Source organism: Cherax quadricarinatus, chromosome 11 (assembly GCF_038502225.1).
Source record: "Cherax quadricarinatus isolate ZL_2023a chromosome 11, ASM3850222v1, whole genome shotgun sequence".
Taxonomy (NCBI): domain Eukaryota; kingdom Metazoa; phylum Arthropoda; class Malacostraca; order Decapoda; family Parastacidae; genus Cherax; species Cherax quadricarinatus.
In genome coordinates this window covers 38,752,545-38,776,197 of record NC_091302.1, presented here as the reverse complement: position 1 = coordinate 38,776,197, position 23,653 = coordinate 38,752,545, and the positions used below count along the sequence as shown (strand labels likewise).

General features: G+C 39.4%; 1 protein-coding gene across 13 annotated transcripts in view; it reads right to left on the bottom strand.

Annotated features, from left to right (window-relative positions):
• Positions 1 to 23,653, bottom strand: part of Usp47 (ubiquitin specific protease 47) — a 433,614-nt gene that overhangs the window by 29,687 nt on the left and 380,274 nt on the right. For all 13 annotated transcript variants that reach the window (XM_070083998.1, XM_070083999.1, XM_070083995.1 and 10 more), the window contains 2 exons: positions 19,080 to 19,223; positions 4,265 to 4,443 (listed from right to left, as the gene is read on the bottom strand). In XM_070083998.1, the coding sequence (XP_069940099.1) occupies positions 4,265 to 4,443; positions 19,080 to 19,223 (323 nt within the window). The remainder of the gene's footprint in view (positions 1 to 4,264; positions 4,444 to 19,079; positions 19,224 to 23,653) is intronic.

Genomic DNA, 23,653 nt, shown 5'->3' with positions numbered 1-23,653 from the left:
AACAAAATGGAGTTCTAAAGAAATAGCTACGAGTTTGGTCGACTGGAACAATGGAATTAGCCGAAAATGGGGCTCAAAGTGGGCGAAATCGCCGATTCGTAAATATCGCCAAGGTCGCTAACTTCGCAAGAGCGTAATTCTGTCACTTTTCCATCAAATTTCGTTCTTGTGGTGTCATTACAATCGAGAAAAGATTCTCTATAATTTCATAAGAATTTTTTTTTTTTCTGGAAATTTTGCGACACCAGGAGACACCTCAGGATTTGGGGTTGCGACAGTCAAGAGGTTTATGTGCCCAAGAGTGATTATTATTAGTATAACAATGTTTCCCCTCCACCCAGCAACCACACCTCCATAGCATATAAACAGCACGTTTATATGCTATGTAACGTGTTTCTTATATAATTTTGAAGAAAATATAATAGATGGATTAATGAAAATGTCTATAGTGACATAAAATTAGACATTTAATGTACCCAAGAGTGATTATTATTACATAATAGAGAGATGTGCTCATGGAGAATGTAAACAAACCGGGTTCCCCGTGCTGTATTTGAAAGACCACTTGCCGTATAGAAAGTTTTGGTCATAATCTGAGATCGCCATATTAGTGGAATGTTGTAAGGCGAAACGCCGAAAAGCAGGACCCTACTGGACTTTCATTATGTGCTATATCATACCATGTATATTTATTTATCCTCTTTTTCATAAAATATGCATTACTTATTACAAAACCTCTTTTTACACATAGCTCAATTAAAGGCTCCCCATTTTCCTTTACCCCTGGTGCCCCAAGTTTACCTACTACTCCCTCCACAACATTTTTACCTACTTTAGCATTAAAATCCACAACCACAAGTACTCTCACACTTGGTTCAAAACTCCCCACACATTCACTCAACATTTCCCAAAATCTCTCTCTCTCCTCTACACTTCTCTCTTCTCCAGGTGCATATACACTTCCTATAATCCACTTTTCATATCCAACCTTTATTTTCCAAATACACATTGGTTTTTTTCAACAAACTGGCCATATCCCACCAAGGCAGGGTGGCCCAAAAAGAAAAACGAAAGTTTCTCTTTATAACCCTTTGACTGTTTTGGTCGTACACATACGTCTTACGTGCCACTGTTTCGGACATATTAATACGTGTAAATTCTAGCGGCTTCAAATCAAGAAGGAGAAAGCTGGTAGGCCCACATGTGAGAGAATGGGTATGTGTGGTCAGTGTGCACCACAAAAAATCCTGCAGCATGCAGTGCATAATACTAATAATAAAAAAAAAAAAGACCATTTTTTTGGATTAAAATGCTGACTTTGAGGTGTATTTTCATATAGTATTTATCACTGTATTCTTGTTTTCATGGTCTCACGTGATAAAATGGAAAACATATTACAGAAATAGAGATGATTTTGATTAGTTTCATGATGAAAATGACCTTGAAATTGAAATTGCGGAAATGTTTGATTTTTACCAATGTTCAGGAGTAAGCAAATCACACCACACGTCCAATACACGTCAAATGGGGAGTCTAATATTCTTTCACTAGTGCACTGATATTATTTATACCATTTTTATAATAATGCATTAGTCCGCATAGCAGTAAATTTTGTATTTTTTTGTATGAATAAAATATTAAAATAGAAAGCAATATTAATATAAAAGGGGCCTAGAGACGTGACTAATGAACAAAGGATATGTTATTTTAGTGCCAAGAATGTCTGCATTGTTTATTCTGGACTCTATTTTAAAATTGGCATCTTTTTTAATTTGCATGAAATTGGCCAAATTGCCAATTTCTGACCACTTTATTGGGTAGTTCATATCAGTAAATGAGCAGTTTCTTGTACTCAACTGATAGAAAAAATGGAGTTCTAAAGAAAGAGCTATGAGTTTGGTCAACTGGAACAACAGAATTGGCCAAAAACAGGGCTCAAAGTTGGCAAAATCGCCGTTGCATATATGTCACTGAGACCGCTAATTTCACAGGAGCGTAATTCCGTGAGTTTTCGACTAAATTTCATACTTTTGGTGTCATTACCATCGGAAAAAGATTCTCTGTCATTTCTCAATAATTTTTTTTTTTCCCAAAATTTTGCAACATAGAATGACAGTTTCAGAAAGGGGCTTGCGACAGTCAAAGGGTTAAATTTAGTAATTTATACAGAATGGGTTACTAGCCCCTTGCTCCTGGCATTTTAGTTGCCTCTTACAACACGCATGACTTATGGAGGAAGAATTCTGTTCCACTTCCCCGTGGAGATAAGAGGAAATAAACAAGAACAAGAACTAGAAAGAAAATAGAAGAAAACCAAGAGGGGTGCGTATATACGTATATGCTTGTACATGTATGTGTAGTGTGACTGAAGTGTAAGTAGAAGTAGCAAGATGTACCTGAAATCTTGCATGTTTAACAAATACATATACAGTGGAACCTCTGCTTACGAGTTTAATCCGTTCCATGACCTTGCTCGCAATCGGATTTGCTCGTTTGCAGAGTCTAATTGATATGGAATTAATTCGTTCCAGTGGAATTCCAGGCATGAGAAAATACCTTAATAATTTCCCTATCATCATCTTTACAGCTTATTTATCTATCACAATTCATGTAATATGGCATAATGAACAATATTAATAACATAGAAACATGATATATACACTAGAATGAATAAAATACATGTCATTAGGTATGTGGCTAGTGGTGGTGACAGCAGCCATTGTTGTTGTTGGGGTTTATTGGGCCACCACAGCAGCCATTCCTGCTCATAACTACATGTGTAGAGAACCTAGGATAACCCAAAAATGTCAGACAGTCACTTATAAGTGCTACACTCTTAATGCTTCACTTAACTGCTACACTCTTAATGCTATACTTAATTGCTACACTTTTAATTCTACACTTTGCCACTGCTGCTTCATGATGTCTGTCACTGCTCATGATGTCTGCCACTGCTGCTTCATGTTGTCTGCCACTGCTACCTCATGATGTCTGCCACTGTTGCTTCATGTTGTCTGCCACTGCTGCTTCATGTCTGCCACTGGTACCTCATGATGTCGCCAAAGAATCTAATATTTCTGCTATTTTGAGCTCAATTTCAAGGTACTTTTCATCGTGAAACCAATTAAAATCATATTTATTTTTGTAGTATATCTTCCATTCTATCACACGAGACCAAATAAAACGAGAATACAACCATAAAAACCATACAAAATTATACCGCTAAGGGGAGGCTAAAGGCTGAGAAGTGAACTCCATTATTTATGGTCTGATTTCTTTCATTTTTAGTGTAAGTTAAGAAGCATCTTTTCATCAAACATTACCCAAGTTTCAATAAGATAGTCCAACAAACAACTGAGATCCAATTCCCTAGATCAAGAGCAAGAGCCCCCTCACCAGTGTCAATTAACCTCCCTTGAGGCCCGCTCGCATCTGGAAATTTTGCTCGCGTCTGGAAGCAAAAAATCGACCGAGCAGATGCTTGTATCTGGAAAAACTCGCACGTGGCTGCACTTGTAAGTAGAGGTTCTACTGTATGTACTATTTATTTATTCTATCTAGGTTAGGTTAGGTTACTCTAACTTACCCTAAATTTACACACAATTAACCACCATCAAATAAAAAAAAGCAGACAGTTGATGTCTGGTAACACAAGACAGTTGTTGTTGCTCACATTCTCTTTTTTAGATGGAGGATAGGATATGTGCCAGACAAATGCTGCTTGCCTAACACTGTACTTCAGTTATTTCCACTGAGGCCCATACTGAAATAAAACCTATCTTTGTACATAATGAACATGCTTGTATCATTTACTATTATGCTGACCACTATTGATAGTCACTGGCTGATAGTCATTGGCATCTACAACCTTTTTTTTTTGGTATGCTGGAAACTTTAGGATGTCCACTTTTAGTTTTTTAGTATAATAGTCTATTAATTCTACTATATTTTCATTACTATTTTACTTCTGTAAAAGGTCATACTAATGAGCAAGCTAAAACACTTATGACTTATCTGCATGCACACATAAATGTCATTAACCTTTGTACAAACATTGTATCATGCTGAAATAAAATATCTTTCTGAATTTGGTGGTGTCTGGCATCTTGACTGGGTAGGTCTATTACAATAATAAAAATATACATAGAACAGCTTTATGAATAAAATGTTCAACCAAGACAATACCAATGAAAATACCATCACCACCAGTGGGAGCGAAAAGAAACTTACATTTTGGATGAAATTCATAAAAATAAGATCTTACCTATAGTAAATCATAGAACCATCATCTAAAATGTAAAATGGTCGTTGGTCCAACTGGCTACTGCGAACGGTCCAATCAAGGTCATTGGTTATGTCCATAACAGACATGTCGCATGGAAATGTTCCTTTACCCTTAGCAAATTCAATGTTTTCTGCTTCTATTCCAGATATTTCAGATAACTGTAATTAAAACAAAGTTAAACAATAAAAAGATAATCTGTTTGAAATCACATATATACTACATAGATGAACTGTCTTGAAGTATTTATAAAATGGAAAGGAAATAGCCTCAACTATTTTCAGGGAAGGGTAGAGGGCAGTCACACACAAATTAAGATATAGACTCGATGCTTAAATACTTACAATGTATATCAGTGCATTTTGGTTATGCTATTAATATTTCAAATAATTTTTTAACGTCATATGTAGTTTCCTCCTATTAGTCAATGAAAGCATACCTATATGATACACCTGTGACCAGTTACATGAGGCTTTCTACCAGCCTTGTTCATTACCTCATTAACCAGGTTGTCTGTTGCTATTAGCAGCCTACTGGCTTACAGAGCCATCAAAGCCTGGGTGATTTGGCACTTGAAGGTAGTAGTCCGGCTTCTTCTTAAAAACTTCTACCTTTGCTGAGGCTTTATTTCTGGTAACTACTGATAGTAGGTGGAAGTCTTATGTTACTGATGTTGACACAATATTTGCTAACTGTGCCTATGGCACCCATGCTTTTCACTGGGGTTGTTCTTTATTTCCTTCTGAATGTAGTGTATAGAATGTATGTGCTCTCCTTTTTGAGGTTGCAGTGGTTGATTCTCAGATCCTGGCCCCTACTTCTCAACTCGACACTTTTCAGACTTACTCCCTCCTAGCCTTGTGGGCCTCACCTCCTCTTAAAGCTATGTATAGAGCTTGCCTCCACCACTTTGTCACTGAGACTATTCCACTTTCCTACTACCCTGAGACTGAAGGGGCCACCTTGGTCAGTTTCTGACGTGGTCAAAATAATTATGTGAAAAAATATGATTTTGTGTTTTGTTTACAGAAAAATAGTGTAAGTATCTGGGAACATTTTGGTGAAAACCCCATCATAATATGATGTTTCTAAAGCAAATTATAGCTACTTGAAACATGTCAGGTGACGACCCGCCAGGTAAATATATGCGCAAGTGCGAGGTGAATTTTTTGTAGATTTTTTGTTTCTTAATTTTCTATTTTTCCTTCTAATACACTATATTTACCACTAATATCATTACCATGTGGGAGGAGCTTGCATGATGGTGCAATAACCAGTTGCCGATGACATCAGTCTGCTCACCACTCACAAGATGTCTTAACTGACGCTATTATTACTAATATCCTTTTTCTGCTTATATCATTTATTTAATAATGATAGTATGCATAAGATAACTTGGATAAACGCACAAGAAAGCCAGCCAAAATAATAATATTTGTATGTTATACCCGGAGGGTGGTGGCTGACCATGATGAAAAGGATTACAATAGATCATCACTATAAGAGACAGGTTTTCTATGTTACCTCTGGTAGCACCACAGAAAATGGAGTACTGTACACGGAAAACAATAAGAAATCACTTTTTTTTTTTCAACAAACGGCCGTATCCCACCAAGGCAGGGTGGCCCAAAAAGAAAAACGAAAGTTCCTCTTTTTAAATTTAGTAATTTATACAGGAGAAGGGGTTACTAGCCCCTTGCTCCTGGCATTTTAGTCGCCTCTTACAATACGCATGGCTTACGGAGGAAGAATTCTGTTCCACTTCCCCATGGAGAAGAAATCACTTATATTGCATAAAAAAGCCCAAAGTAGCACGATTTTCGTGATTTTTTTTTAATTTCTTGACGTAATTAGCTAGTCCACGCGTTTACCTGAATATCTCGAAAGTAAGACTTTGGTCTATTGCTTGTCACTGCGCCATTATTAATGATTGTATTGAAATGATTTTCACAGACAATATAAAACAAAGTGTGTTTGATTTTTTGAAGTTGTCTTTTTTGGAATATCTCAAATATTTTTGATTTTGTGGGAGGTAAAAGGCAGATACTTTGGTGAATGCCAAAAAAAGCCTATGAAATGTATTTTTTTTTACGATGATAATAAGATATATTAGATGAAATGGATACACCAAAATGTCGTGTTAGATGTATTCTAACAGTTGGGATTGTTGGAAGCGCCACTCGGAGTGCCAATTTGTTATGTCATGCTGCGATATGTCAAAATCAGTAAATATTTTTTTTCTGTTGTTTTTTGGCCAATCATAATGAAACTTTGTCATATTAATTTACATATTCACTTCTAAACGTACACCAAAAATAAAAGAAATCGGGTGAAAAATAAAGGAGGTGAACGAAATGAAAAAGATGGCCCCTGAAGAGACACTTCCTGACATCCCTGTGGCTCATCTGTGTCTAACTTCCAGCCATGTCTCCACCTTTCCCATTTCTTGCCTGCTAAACAGCCTGTCTCTGTCTACACTATCAATTTCCCTGAGTATTTTGTATGTTATCATATCTCCCTTGGTTCTTCTCTACCCCAGTGTTGTTAGATTCAGTTCTATTAGCCTCTCCTAAGAGCTGAGACTTCTTAACTCAGGAACAAGCCTTATTCCATACTTCTGGACTTTCTCCAGTTTCTTAATGAACTTCCTTGGGCATTTTTTTATACGAATAAATTTTACAGGCTATGAGCTGTTATCCTACCTCAGTTCAAGTCAGAGCCCAGCCCTATCTATGGTATACTACCCCCCTATTCCCAGGATGAGACCCACAACAGATGACTAATCTGTAAACACTTGGTCTACACGCCCCCTACCTTTCCTAAAGCCTCCTTGTTCATCTGCTATCCTACTCTATGTCTTCCTCTTAATTCTTTCAATAATAACTCTACCATACACTTTACCAGGTATACTCAACAGACTTCCTCCCCTATAATTTTTGAACTCTCTTTTGTCCCCTTTGCCTTTATACAAAGGAACTATGCATGCTCTCTGCCAATCCCTAGGTACCTTACCCTCTTCCATACATTTATTAACCCTTTCAGGGTTGGTGCCTTACTAGTAGCATAAATTCTAGCATCCTCAAATCAAGCAGGAAAAGGCTGGTAGTCCTGGATGTGAGAATGGGTGTGCGCAGTATAAAAAAAATCGGGGACCCAGTGGTGCATTGTGGGAAAGCCATTAATAAGTAAATAAGTAAGTAAGTTTATTCAGGTATACACAAATACAGTTACATAGAATTATCGTACATAGCAGCATATGTGTAAAGAACCTAGGATAACCCAAAGAAGTCAGACAGAGTGACTTATTTCCATTGGGGTCCTTTTACCTTATTATAATATTTTCTTATTATTCTATAATGAAGATAACATCTTATTATCATACTAAAAAGACTATCTACAATACGAGGGTCATTACTAGGAATAAGGTAAAATTTACACGTGTGTTAGCTAAATAATAGAAAATCACTCCCCTCCCTTTCTGTAGCTACATTCATCAGACACCTTTTGGCACTCTTCTTGAACTGGTTCATGCTATGACTGGCTTTGACATGTGCAGGCAGTCTGTTCCATTCCTTTATTGCTGTACAATAAAAGGTGTTTGAAGCCTGGCCAATGACTGTGGGTACTACGAAGTTGTGCTCTCCCCCCCTAGTACTATGATTGCTTTGGTTCCCAACCTTGACAAAATTGACAGCAAGATATTCTGGACACTGTTTGTGAGCAATTTTATAAACATGATTTAGCTTCAGTTGTTTTACTCTGTCTTCAACATTCAGCATATCCAACTGCTGTAATTCATTCTGGCCTACATGTTCTCTTGGTCCCAGCCCCAGGATGAATCTTACTATTTTGTTCTGGGTGATTTGCAGTCTATCTTTCAGTTTTTTTGTCAAGGCAGAGTACCATGAAGAGCAAGCGTAATCCATATGGCATTGTATAAGGGCTAGACATAGGGTCCTGCGAGCCTCAGTAGGTAGACACTGTGCTTGTCTATACAGGAACTTCAGTCTGGCATTCGCTTTCTTTACTAATTATTCCCTATCAATTCTCCTGACATGCATGGGTCAACTTGTTCATGTCTAGTGGTAAGAAACTCCTCGGCTAATTGGGGCTCTTTTGCTCCCAAGTGACAGTTCAAACACAGATGGAAGTGTCAGTGAAGATGAATTTCATGGTTTTGAGGAGTTTTTGATCGAAAGCAATGCTCAGGAAACCAACCTGAAGGAAGGAAGGTAGAAGAAAGGGAAGGTAGAAGAAAGGGAAGGAAGGAAGAGATGAGAAGGAAGGAAGGAAGGAAGAGATGAGAAGGAAGGAAGGAAGAGATGAGAGGAAGGAGGGAAGGAAGGAATGAGGGAAGAAAGGAAGGAATGAGGGAAGAAAGGAAGGAGACCATCAACCAAGGATAACTCAAAAAATTCAGACAGTGACTTATTTCCATGTGGGTTGGTGGGGTGGGGAGGAAGGGATGGGTGTTGACAGGCAGTGAGGGTGGTGAGTGGTGGTGTTATTTGTCACTGTGACACTAATTAGGCCAGTGACTCAGCATATTTACAAGTCCACCCCCCACACAACAACTACAAGCTTTACAGAAGCTGTAGCAGTTCTGGGAAGTGTCCAGTGACTTTATATGTGTATATATGTGTATATATGGGTGTGAAGCATGGGTGATGAATGTTGCAGCGAGGAGAAGGCTGGAGGCAGTGGAGATGTCATGTCTGAGGGCAATGTGTGGTGTGAATATAATGCAGAGAATTCGTAGTTTGGAAGTTAGGAGGAGGTGCGGGATTACCAAAACTGTTGTCCAGAGGGCTGAGGAAGGGTTGTTGAGGTGGTTCGGACATGTAGAGAGAATGGAGCGAAACAGAATGACTTCAAGAGTGTATCAGTCTGTAGTGGAAGGAAGGCGGGGTAGGGGTCGGCCTAGGAAAGGTTGGAGAGAGGGGGTAAAGGAGGTTTTGTGTGCGAGGGGCTTGGACTTCCAGCAGGCATGCGTGAGCGTGTTTGATAGGAGTGAATGGAGACAAATGGTTTTTAATACTTGACGTGCTGTTGGAGTGTGAGCAAAGTAACATTTATGAAGGGGTTCAGGGAAACCGGCAGGCCGGACTTGAGTCCTGGAGATGGGAAGTACAGTGCCTGCACTCTGAAGGAGGGGTGTTAATGTTGCAGTTTAAAAACTGTAGTGTAAAGCACCCTTCTGGCAAGACAGTGATGGAGTGAATGATGGTGAAAGTTTTTCTTTTTCGGGCCACCCTGCCTTGGTGGGAATCGGCCAGTGTGATAATAAATAAAAATTATAATGTGATAGAAAAATAGTAATAAACAACATTTTTTATTGTTGGTTTGTGTAAACATGTTTTGTAATCAATATAATAACTGTTTGTGCAGTTACTGTGTAACATACAATGAGTGAATATACATTCAATATACCTTATATTGGTCTCACAGGCCAGAAAAGTTACTTGAAGGAAGGTAGGAAGGAGGGAGGTAAGGAAGGAGGAGGGGAAGGAAGGAAGGGAGGGAGGGAGGGAGGGAGGGAGGGAGGGAGGGAGGGAAGGAAGGAAGGAAGGAAGGAGGGAGGGAGGGAAGGAAGAAGGGAAGGAAGGAGCAAAAGTAGGTAGGAAGAGATGAGAGGAAGGAGGTGGGAAGGTAGGTAGGAAGAGATGAGAGGATGGAATGAAGGTAGGAAGAGATCAGAAGATGGAATGAAGGAAGGAAGGTAGGAAGAGATCAGAAGATGGAATGAAGGAAGGAAGGAATGTGTTGTGGAAGGCAGTGAGGTTAGTGAGTGGTGGTATGATGCATCATTGTGACACACCAGTGACTCAGCATATTTACAAGTCCACCCCCACACAACTACAAGCTTTCAGAACCTCTTGTAGTTATAGGAACCTGTCCAGTGACTCTATATGAGTATATATATGATAGAAAAATAGTAATAAACATTTTTTATTGTTGGTTTGTGTAAACATGTTTTGTAAACAATAAGCTGTTATTGTGTAGTATACAATGAGTGACTATATACCAAAGTCTTTATATTGGTCTCAAAAGGCCATAAAAGTTACTTGAAAAAATAAAATATTAAAAAATAAAAGAAAAAGGTAGAAAAAACAAAATAAACTATTACCGGGTGACCGGCAGTCGGCGATGTTGCCGTATGCGGTTCAATTTCTGTCAACTTCACGCCTCCATATCTTGGTAAGTATTGATGGCAAATTATTCTTTTAGCCTATAAAATTTAGAAAAAAAAAAAAAACTATCTTTTCATAAGAAAACAAATTTTTTTTTTTTCGAATACAGTGGACCCCCGGTTAACGATTTTAATCCGTGCAAGAGGGCTCATCGTTATGCGAAATAATCGTTATGCGAATGAATTTTCCCCATAAGAAATAATGGAAATAAAATTAATCCGTGCAAGACGCCCAAAAGTATGAAAAAAATTTTTTTTTACCACATGAAATGTTAATTTTAATACACACAAACTGAAAAAGGCATGCACAATTACATGACACTTACTTTTATTGAAGATCTGGTGATGATTGATGGGATGGGAGGAGGGGAGAGCATTATCTTCTTACTGTTTAGAAGGGGAATCCCCTTCCATTAGGACTTGAGGTAGCAAGTCCTTTTCTGGGGTTACTTCCCTTCTTCTTTTAATGCCACTAGGACCAGCTTGAGAGTCACTGGACCTCTGTCGCACAACAAATCTGTCCATAGAGCTCTGTACCTCCCGTTCCTTCAAGACTTTCCTAAAATGGGCCATAACATTGTCATTGAAATAGTCACCAGCACGGCTTGCAACAGCTGTGTCAGGGTGATTTTCATCTATAAAGGTTTGCAGTTCAAACCACTCTGCACACATTTCCTTAATCTTTGAAGTAGGCACAATGGATTCCACAACTGGCATAGGCTTCTCAGGGTTAGCCCCAAACCCTTCAAAATCTTTCTTAATTTCCATACTAATTCTCACCCTTTTTACCACAGGGTTGGCACTAGAAGCTTTCTTGGGGCCCATGGTCACTTATTTTCCAGAAACAGCACCGAAAACACTGTAATAATACGAAATATTCCGAGTGTATGCTTGGATGTTACCGTGGAGGCTGGCTGGTAAACAATGGGACGGCCGGCACATGTGAGGGCACATTGGACGCGTCTCGGACGAAAATCGGTAAGCGGGTTTTTAATCGGTATGCGCGGCAAAAATTTTGCGATAAAAGTAATCGGTATGCGGAAAAATCGCTATGTGATGCCATCGTTATGCGGGGGTCCACTGTATTTACCAACCCTGAGAACAGGTTTGGGAGAGGGCCTGCCGACCCTGAAAAGGTTAAATAATAGCACCAACCACTCCAAAACTATATCCCCACTTGCTTTTAACATTACTATCTTTATCCCATCAATCCCAGCTGCCTTATCTCCTTTCATTCTACCCACTGCCTCACGAACTTCCCCCACACTCACAACTGGCTCTTCCTCACTCCTACAAGATGTTATTCCTCCTTGCCCTATACACGAAATCACAGCTTCCAAATCTTCATCAACATTTAAGAGTTCCTCAAAATATTCCCTCCATCTTCCTGATACCTCTAACTCTCCATTTAATAACTCTCCTCTCCTATTTTTAACTGACAAATCCATTTGTTCCCTAGGCTTTCTTAACTTGTTAATCTCACTCCAAAACTTTTTCTTATTTTCAACAAAATTTGTTGATAACATCTCACCCACTCTCTCATTTGCTCTCTTTACAATGCTTCACCACTCTCTTAACCTCTCTTTTTCTCTCCATATACTCTTCCCTCCTTGCATTACTTCTACTTTGTAACACAAGAACATAAGAAAGAAGGAACACTGCAACAGGCCTACTGACCCAAGCGGAGCAGGTCCATGTTTCTTCCCCAGATTAGACCAATGACCCACACCCCGGATTATCCCCATGACCCACCCAGCCTGGTCATCTTCACTCAAGGAAGGAGCACTGCACCAGACCCAGCAGCACAAACTAGTCAGGTCAACTCACACCCACCTACACCCACTCATGTATTTATCTAACCTATTTTTAAAATTACACAACGTTTTAGCCTCAATAACTGTACCCAGGAGTTTGTTCCACTCATCCACAACTCTATTACCAAACCAGTGCTTTCCTATATCCTTCCTGAATCTGAATTTTTCCAACTTGAAACCATTGCTGCGAGTCCTGTCATGACTGGAAATTTTCAGCTCGCTATTTACATCCCCTTTATTTATTCCTGTTTTCCATTTATACACCTCGATCATATCCCCCCTAATTCTACGCCTTTCGAGAGTGCAGATTCAAGGCCCTCAGTCTATCCTCATAGGGAAGATTTCTGATACATGGGATCATCTTTGTCATCCTCCTTTGTACGTTTTCCAGAGCATTTATATCCATTATGTAATACGGTGACCAGAACTGAGCAGCATAGTCTAAATGAGGCCTAACCAAGGATATATAGAGTTGAAAAACAACCTGAGGACTTCTATTATTTATACTTCTAGATATATATGTATGTAACAACCTCTCATATGCTAACCTTTTCTCCCTTACTACTCTCTTTACATCATCATTCCACCAATCGCTCTTCTTCCCTCCCACACCCATTTTTCTGTAACCACGAACTTCTGCTGTACACTCTAACATTACATTTTTAAACCTACCTCATACATCTTTGACCCCATTGCCTATACTCTCACTAGCCCATCTATCCTCCAATAGTTGTTTATATCTTACTCTAATAGCCTCCTCTTTTAGTTTACAAACCTTCACCTCTCTCTCACTTGAAGCTTTTATTTTCCTTGTATCCCATCTACCTTTTACTCTCATTGTAGCAATTTACTGTTGATAAACACAAACAAGTAGCTACTGGAAACTTCAATAAAGAAGTTTCATCCATAAAGCAGGTCTTTAGTCTGATAGACCATACTTAGTGATAGCACACTTTAGCTCTACAGATACTGAACAAGATACATATATAGCTGAGAACTATCAACCATTACTATTAGTACTACTACCACTAATAGCATTGCTCTTTATGTCAATATGTCTTAAGATTTACCTAATATGGGCTAGTAGGCCTACTGCTGTGTTCCTCTAGGGTGCTGGGGAGGGAGGTGGTATTGAATCATCTGGAATCAAATACAAACTGGGAGTTGACAGTTACTTGACTTTTTTGCTGATGATACTGAGCTTTTGGGAGATTGTAAAGAGACATTGCAAAGGTTAACAGATAGTTTGGGAGGGACTGTAAAGGAAGGAAGTTTAAAGTGAACATAGATAAGAGTAAGGTGATGAGGGTATGAAATGAGTTAGGTAAAGAAAAATTGGACATCAAATTGGAGGGAAAGAGTATAGACGAAGTGAATGTGTTCAGATACTGGGGAGTAGATTTGACAGTGGATGGATTTATGAAGGACGAGGTAAACCATAGAACTGATGAAGGAAAAGAAAGATGGGTGGTGAATTGAGGTATCTGTGGAGACAAAGAACATTATCCTTGGAGGCAAAGAAGAGAATGTATGAGAGTATAGTTGTACCAACACTTATATGGATGTGAAGCATGGATTGTGAATGTTGGAGTGAGGAGGAGGCTGGAGGCAGTGTAGATGTCGTGGCTAAAGTCAACATGTAGCATAAATATTGTGCAGAGAATTCGTAATGTGGAAAATAAGAGGAGGTGTGGAGTTACTAGAAGTATTATTCAGAGGGCTAAGGAGGGATTGTTGAGGTGGTTTGGTCATTTATAAAGGATGGATAAAAACTGGATGACTTGTAGGGTGTATATATCTGTAGTGAAGGGAAGGAGGGGTAGGGGTTGTCCTAGGAAAGAATGAAGGAAGGGGATAAAAGAGGTTTCATGTGCAAGGGGCTTGGACATACAGCAGGCATGTGTGAACATGTTTGATAGGAATGAATGGAGCTGAATGGTTTTTGGGACTTAATGAGCTGTTGGAGGATGAGCAGGGTAATATTTTGTGAAGGAATTCAGGGAAACCAGTTAGCTGGACTTGAGTCCTGGAGGTGGGAAGTACAATTCCTGTACTTTGAAGGAGGGGTTTGGGATATTTGCTGTTTAGAGTGACATCTAAACTGTTGTATCTGCGCGCCTCTGCAAAGACAGTAATAGTGTAAATGATGGTGAAAGTTTTTTTTTATTTTGATCACCCTTTCTTGGTGGGAGACAGCCAGCATGCTAACAAAAACTATGCAAATGTAGGCTAGCAAATCAGTATGGGGAATACACGTTTCTACAGTAAAAGCAACTGTAGTTTCGTTTCAGTGATGGTGGTATGCTACCTTTGTTTAGTCATATTTGGTTCCAATGTTTAAAATTTATTTTGGATTAAAGGTTTTTACCAGCAAATGTCGAGTGCAAGTTGTGCACATAGAACACCACATCTATCAAAAGTTAACATCTCAGCTGATTGCAGCAGGTCTTTCAACTTGCCCAAGTGTCTCAGTGAGTTGTTAAGATACAAAATAATATTATTATTATTATAATCAAAAAGAAGCGCTAAACCACAATGGCTATACAGGGCTGCAGGGCAGGAAGGAAGCGAGGGTATCAGGTGGCAAAAGGGAGATGGGCGAGTAATAGGTTACGGAGAACAGCGGGGCAGTGGATAGTGAAAGGGTAGAGGGCAGCAAGAGATTGAGGTACAAAGGGCTGAGGGGAGTGCGAAAAGTATCATCAGAGTTTGTGGAGTAAATCAGTCATTGTCAAGAAGTCAATGAGAGAGTCAGGATTAACCCTTTCAGGGTCCAAGGCCAAAATCTGAAGTGGTGCTCCAGTGTCCAAGAAATTTTTTTTGAAAAAAAAAAAAAAAAAAAAAAAAAAAAAAAAAAAAAAAAAAAAAAAAAAAAAAAAAAAAAAAAAAAAACATCTTACAGAATTAAAGATAATATTTCTATGAAGGTAATAAAAAAAAAATTCTGATCAGTACTTACCAAGATACAGTGGCGGGAAGTTGACCCAAAATGACCCAGTGGCGGCAACATCAATGACTTCCGCAAAATAGCATTTTTTTATTTTACGTTTTTTATACTTTTTTCTTTTCTTTTCTAATTTTTTTCTTTTTTTTCTAGTAACATTTGTGGCCTGTGAGACCAATATAATGTATATTGTATAAGTGTACACTCATTTTATTAAACACAATAACTGCACTAATTTATCATTATATTGCTTACAAAACTTGTTTACAAGTTTATTGTAAAATGATGAAAATATTAGTGTGGTTGTGTTGAATACAACGGTACCATATAGTACCATATGGTACAATGGTGTCATAGGGTGTAATGGTACCATATAGTACAATGGCATCATATGATACAATGGTACCATATGATATAATGGTACCATATGGTGCAATGGTACCATACAGTACATTGTACCATACAGTACAATGATACCATATGGTACATTGTACCATATGGTACTGTTGTATTCAACACAATAAACACACTAATATTTTCATCTTTATTTTGTTTACAATAATTGTTTACAACAAAAATATGCAAAAATGTTGTATATTAGTAACGTTCTATTATATATTTAGAAATGTACAGGAACTTGACATGTTACTTGAGGTGGATGACAGAGCTTTGTCTTGGAAACTGCTGAGTCAGTAGCTAGCTTGTGTTGCCACTCACTCAGTCTTGGCTGGTGTCTCATGCCACCAACACGTCCTATTGACCATATGGTACATGGTATCATATGTTACAAGGTACCATATGGTACATTGTACTATATGGTATAGGGTACCATACAGTACAGGATAACATATGGTACAGGATAACATATGGTACAGGGTACCATATAGTGCAGGGTACCATATGGTGCAGGGTACCATATGGCGCAGGGTACCATATGGCGCAGGGTACCATATGGCGCAGGGTACCATATGGTGCAGGGTACCATATGGAGCAGGGTACCATATGGAGCAGGGTACCATATGGTGCAGGACACCATATGGTACAGAAACAGGGATCCCTATGGAAATAAGTCACCCTGACTTTCTTTGGTTATCCTAGGATTTTATACATGCTGCTATGTATGACAATCTATGTAACTGTATTTGTGTACACCTGAATAAACTTACTCAAGTGCATGTGGCATCATAAGTAAGTTTATTTAGGTATACACAAATAAAGTTACTTAGAATATCATACTTAGCAGCATATGTTTGGAGAACCTAGGATAACCCAAAAAAGTCAAACTTATTTCCACTAGGGTCCCTGTACCCTGTACTATATAGTACAATGTACTATATGGTATAATGTACCATATGGTACAATGTACCATATGGCACATTGTACCATATGGCACATTGTACCATATGGCACATTGTGCCATATGGCACATTGTACCATATGATACCATTGTATGACATGGCACCATTGTACCATATGGTACCATTGTATCATATGGTACAATGGTACCATATGGTTCAAAACCATAGAATTCCTCTTCAGCTCCACTTCCCTCAGTCTTATAACTATAAGTTGTGAAGAGGAGAGCCAGAATTCGTCTGGAGAGTGAGTGGGGATTGAGAACTTCCTTGCCACCAGGCATGATGAACAAAGCTACTTTGGCGGTGTTCCCACAATGCCATGCGGGCGTCCAGATTTTTTCTATAGTGTGCACACTGACCACCCAGACCCATTCTCTCAGATGTAGGCCTACCAGCCTTCTCGTGCTAAATATGACGCCGCTAGAATTTTGGCATAGATCTACGGTTTGGACCCTGAACGTAAAGCCGTACATCTACGGGACGGACCCTGAAAGGGTTTTAAAGGAGGGTCCATCAGCAAGAAGGGAAGGTAAAGAGAGAGTAGTAGAGCAGAGAGAACATTGCAGGTAAATTCTACATGCTCGTTGATAGAGGGTAGTCTAATATAATGTGGCTAATCGATACTGGAACTTGACACTGCTCACAGAGAGGAACAGGGTGCCTCTCCATGAGATACCCATGAGTAAGACGAGTGTGGCCAATGCGAAGGCAGGAGAGAGTAGTCTCCCAACCTCGGCACTGATGACAAGACAGCCAGTAACCTATGCTCGGTTTAATAGAATGAAGTTTGTTACCGAGCAGAGTTGACCAACATTGTTGCCAATGGGTGTGAAGGTGGGTAGCTATTACAGCAAAATAGTCCGGAAATGGAACACCTCTATATGAAATTGGTAGGTCATGTACTGCTGACCGCGCAGCAGTGTCTGCCTGTTCATTGCCCTGTACGCCAACATGACCAGGGACACAACAAAAAACAATATCTTTATGCTTGGTAGAGATACGGCATAGCCAAAGTTGGATACGGAGAACTATGGGGTGAGGTACATCAAATTTCCGTATAGCCTGTAGAGCACTAAGGGAGTCTGAGACAACCACAAATGATGACACAGGCATAGATGCGATACAAATAAGAGCTGCAAGAATGGCATAGAATTCAGCAGTAAAAATGCTAGCCGAAGATAGTAGATGCCCTTACATGACACTGTCCAGAAGCACTGCTGCGAATCCGACGCCGTCGGAAGACTTAGAGCCATCTGTGTACACTGCGATGGCATGAGAATGAAAGTGGAAGTGGTCAAGAAAAAGAAAGTGGGAAGCCACCGTAGGCAGTTGGGCTTTCGAGCAAGGGAGTGAGAAAGAACAGACCCGAACAGCTGGAACTTCCCAGGGGGGTAGGGAAAAGTGAGATGCTACATAAACATATAAAGGTGGTAACTGAAGGGAAGCCAAGAGCAAATGTAGGCGAAGAGAGAAGGGACGGAGCAAACGGGCAGCGAACAAATAAAGAATGTCTACTAATATCGGTGACCATTCTATAAATGGAAGGATTGCAGAGATCGCGAGAGCATACATAGTAACGAAGGCAATGGGCATCAGGCGATCAGACAAGGATGGAACATTTGCTTCTGCATAGAGGCTTTCAACAGGGGAAGAGTGAAAAGCACCAAGGCATAAACGTAATCCTTGGTGATGGATGGGGTTAAGGCTAGAGTAGCAGGAGAGGCCACTGAATAGATCTGGTCACCATAATCGAGTTTCGATAAAATGAGGGCCAAATGAAGGTGAAGGAGAGTTCGACGATCAGCTCCCCATGAAAGATGAGCAAGGGTTTTAAGAAGGTTCAGCCGGCTGTGACAAGTTGCCTTCAGAGAGGTAATGTGAGGTTTCCAGGAAAGCCTACGGTCAAAGAGAAGGCCTAGAAACCTGACTGTATCACGTTCAGGGATACGGGAGCCACAGAGGTACAAAGGATGATCGGATATGACAGAGCGTCTAGTGAAAGTAATTTGGCGAGTTTTGGTACTGGAAAATTTAAACCGATGTGTGGTGGCCCAATTGGAAACACGGTTAACCACATGCTGGAGAGAAGCTGTAATGAGGCGACAGTCAGCGCCTGCACAAGCAATACTGAAGTCATCAACATAGAGTGATGACCAAATATTGGATGGAAGAACAGAGGCCAAATTATTTATAGCAAGGAGAAAAAGTGTTGTGCTCAGAACACATCCCTGAGGGACACCTTCAGCTTGGACAAAGTCCAGGGAGAGCACATTATTGACTCGAACATGGAAATGTCTGTCGGTTAAAAGCTGTAGGAGGTGATATTCAGGTATGAATACCTGACCTGATCTCTGATGATATCTTTCATTAACATGTGTATACCTGTAAGTCAGAAAAAGGATAAATACTTAAGACTGGATTTGAGAAGTTTATGAAATAAACTGAATTTAATTGGTTGTATAACAAGCATTTGCAACAAGAAATGTCTCACCTTTTCTTTAAGGACTTCAGCAGTTGGTTTAGATATAATTATCTCGACAAGGGGATCAGTGGTGTACATTGATGGTCTCCATCTCTTTACAAAAATGGCTAACTCTTCAGCATTGCTTCTTCTGGGTTCAGGCCCCTCTATAACCTATTAGCAATAATCATGACAAATTAACACAACAACAGAAACCTCATTTATAATATTCATTACACATTAAATACTGTTAATATACTGCAGTCAATCAGAAAACATGGTAATAATGATTGATAAAAAAAAAAAAGCTATAAAAAAGCTTATCCCACAGTCTTCTTGTAACTATGTATTTATTTTACATCTGTATGTTTGTTTTAAGTGACTATAAAAAATTGTAACCCATCATAGAAGATTCCATACATCACTATTTAGGTGTTAAATATCTTAAATACAGTACAGTATTATTATTACTATTATTAACAGACCTAGCAAATATAATTCTAATTCTATTTGTATTGAGTAGTAATGTATTACTTACATGCTTCATATTATCCTGTTATTAAATATAACTGGTATGAATCCACTTTTTTTTTTTTTTTTAGCTAGACCAACTTACAGCATAAGTATTCATGAGTTCTATGAATATAACACATTTCAGGAACACAATATTATTACATTTGTGGGCAAGCACTAAACCTGTAGGCATGAACATATGGAATGAGGAATGAACATAATATGGTCAATCCTTAAAAAGGGAAGAAAAGCAAAGATTCCCTAAATCAAAAGCCCTTCACCAGCATCAAGGCATACCCTTGGCAGGATCCACACACACAACCCTCACATACAGTATATGGAGATTATAAGGTAAAGTTGAATGACAGTTAACACGAGGGTTATGTTTCTGACAATCGCTGTGTAATCCAATTTAGCGCCAAGCTCAAGAACATATGGAAAAAAAATAGGGCCAAGTTCTACAGACTTCCAAAGATGTCAAGCAATTTTTTTTTTTATAATGTACAGTGGACCCTTAGTTATCAGCCGTAATCCATTCCAGGAGATCGGCTGGAAACTGAAATAATATTTCCCATAAGAATTAATGTAAATACAATTAATCCGTTCCATAAAAAAATATTCACACAAAAATAATTTCTTTAACAATTATGTAAATATTACATACCTTTATTGAAGGCTAATGCTGGTTTCTGGAAGATAGGGAGGAGGAAAGAGGGAGGAGTTAAGTGTCTGGAAAGAGAATCCCTCTCCATAAAGACTTTAGGTAGCAAAGCCTTCTCTGGGGTTACTTTCCTTCTTTGTCTTATAATGATGATAAATTAGACACATGTGCAACTCTTGGGTATCTTTATTGAGGAAACGTTTCGCCACACGGTGGCTTCATCAGTCCATACGTAGGAGAAACTAGAAGAACAGAAGGAGAATGAGGTAATCAGTCCCTCAACCTTGAGTCGATGTGTTCAGTCCATCAATCTTGAATAGAATACGGCATATCAATGGAGAAGCAGCTTATAAACCGTATGGCAGGAGAGGTGCAGCAGTCATAGGTCGTGTCACATTTGTTCAATGTGGAAGTAGGTCGTGCCCAAGAATTAGGCAAGCGAAGAATTCCTAAGTATTAAGATCCCAAGAAGTTGCAGTGTCTGACAGATTTGTAGATGAATGGTTCATCTACAAATTTGTCTTATAATGCCACTAGGACCAGCTTGAGAGTCACTGGACCCCTGTCTCACAAAGTAACTGTCCAGAGTGCTGTTTCTGGCATCTCTAAGATTTCCCTGAAGTGGGACAGGGTTTTGTACTAAACATGTTGCAGATATGGCTTGTTTCAGCTTTGTCAGGATGGTACTTCTCGACAAAACTTTGCACATCATTCCACTTTGCACAAATGTTCTTAATCAATGAAGAAGGCACATCCTTCACTCCCTCTTCCTCCTCCTCCTCCTCTGAAGCAAGTTCCTCAGCTGCAGTCTGTTGCTGTTCAAGTTGAAGCTCTTGCAGCTCTTTAGTGGTTAGCTCTTCCCTGTGGTCCTCCACCAGCTCTTCCACATCCTTACCACTCATCTCCAACCCCAGGGACTTCCCCAGTGCCACAACAGAGTCCACAGGGTCGGCAGGGTCAGGGTCAGCCTCAAACTCTTCAAAATCCCTCTCTTGGACACAATCTGGCCATAGTTTTCTCCAAGCAAAGTTCAAAGTCCTGGAAGTCACTCCCTCCCAAGCCTTACCTATAAGGCTTATGCAGTTGTAGATACTGAAGTGATTCCTTCAGATCTCTCTTAGGGTCAACCGAGTGTCTGAGGTTACTTTGAAGCACTTTTGAAACACTTCTTTTGTGTAGAGTTTTTTGAGGTTAGAAATGACCTGCTGGTCCATGGGCTGGAGGAGAGGAGTGGTGTTAAGAGGCAAGAACTTCACTTTTATAAAATTGAAGTCCCTAAACACTTGGTCTTCCAAGTCTGGAGGATGTGCAGGAGCACTGTCCAGTACCAGGAGGCACTTGAGTGGCAATTTCTTTTCCAGGAGGTATTTTTTCACACTTGGGCCTAATGCATCATTAACCCACTCTTTGAAAATTTGCCTTGTGACCCATGCCTTATGATTAGCTTTCCACATCACACACAATCTATTCTTCATGACATTGTTTTTCTTGAACACTCTCGGATTTTCTGAGTGATACACGAGTAAAGGCTTCACTTTGAAATCCCCACTAGCATTACCACACAACAAAAGAGTGAGCCTGTCTTTCATAGGCTTGTGTCCTGGCAGTGCCTTTTCCTCCTGGGTAATGTAGGTTCTGTTTGGTATTTTCTTCCAAAACAGGCCTGTTTTGTCACAATTGAACACTTGTTTGGGTTTGAATCCTTCAGCCTCTATGTACCCCTGGAATTCCTGCACGAATTTTTCAGCCGCACATTTGTCAGAGCTTGCAGCCTTACCATGCCTTACAACACTGTATGCTACTACGCTTCTTAAATCTATCAAAACATCCTTTGCTGGCCCTAAATTCACAAACTGCAGCACTTGTTCCAGGTATTTTCTTTGCAAGATCCTCATGCAAGTGCCTTGCCTTCTCACAAATAATCGACTCCACAACACTGTCTCCCACTAGTTCTTTTTCCTTAATCCACAATAATAATAACTTGTCCATCTCTTCCTTTATTGGTGGCCTTTGTTTAGTTAGAAAAGTTACTCCTTTTGCAACATTAGCATCCTTGCTTTGTTCTCTCTTTGCCAGGATGGATGTTATTGTTGATTTATTCTTGCTGTACATCCTGGCAAGTTCCATCACCCTCATACCAATCTCAAACTTTTCTATCACTTCACGCTTAAACTCCATGGTGTTTCTCACTTTCTTTACCACAGGAACTTTCTTCGAGCCATGGTTACTTATTTTATAGTTGCACTGCAAAAATAACACAAACTACAATGGGAAATAAGCAAAATGTCTGGATGTATGAGCAGAAGCTTCCTCAGCCACCGAGAGACACAGCCAAACTGACGCGCAAGTGGCACCAGCCGAACGGCCGATCACCAAATTAACGGCCAATAACTGGGTGCTGAAAAACCAGTCGATCACCGAGTTGGCCGATAATAGAACCGGCTGATAACCGGGAGTCCAGTGTACATCAAAAAATAACAGTTTATCTTACATTATTACTCATTACTTGAAGCACTTAAAGTGAGGAGGGTTAACATAGATTTAATGGGTCATTTGGATGTAGTGAGGTTTATCATTTGGCATACATGTAGCAGGCAGCACCAACTGGCTTCTTAACAATGAGAATTTTTACAGCCACTGATGATTTATGCGGTATTGAGCCTTATCTGGGAGCTAAAAAGCAAGCTGCAGACTCTGGCTTTGGCACCCAGCAATATTGCAAGATTGCAGACTTCTATTGTAATCTAATTCTTCAATAAATATTTGAATTGCTTGGAAAACTTTTTTTTTTTTTTTTTTGATGATCTATACACGAGGGGCCAATAATGTCCTGTTTAGTGGAAAAGAATAGTAACACATGCTTTGGCTAAACTGGAGCCAAGAATCAGCAGGAAATAAGACACTTTCACCTTGCAGTCTCTAATATTAATGCTACACTGATAATATAGCAAACAGCTGCTGGTAGCTGTTCCCTGTATTATTGTTTGAAAATAAATCTTCCCTCATTTTATTCCTAGGAAGGTACGAGTTAATCTCTACAAAATGTGACATCTTTTAGTAGTGAGGGTGTCATGTCAAGAAGTTTAGTAAACATGTTTACTATCACTTACTACAATTATCTTGGTTGAATACTTATTCACTATTACCTGCAAACATTTCCAACAATTGTAGAAATACAGGGCTAGAGTAGGTACATCAATTTTAAATGCACTAGAATGTATAATTACATACTATGTATTATGATGATGTATGATACTGGGTTACTGTACTAATAGTACCTTCAGGGATAATACTCCTATCAAGTCTTTTTCTACTGAATTTTTGTTTACTTTTTATAATAAACACTAAACAAGAACAATGCTGCCTAGAGAACTTAAGCTTTGCTTAGCAAGAGCAGGAGGCAAGGGGAGGGACAGGTACTGTTTGTGGC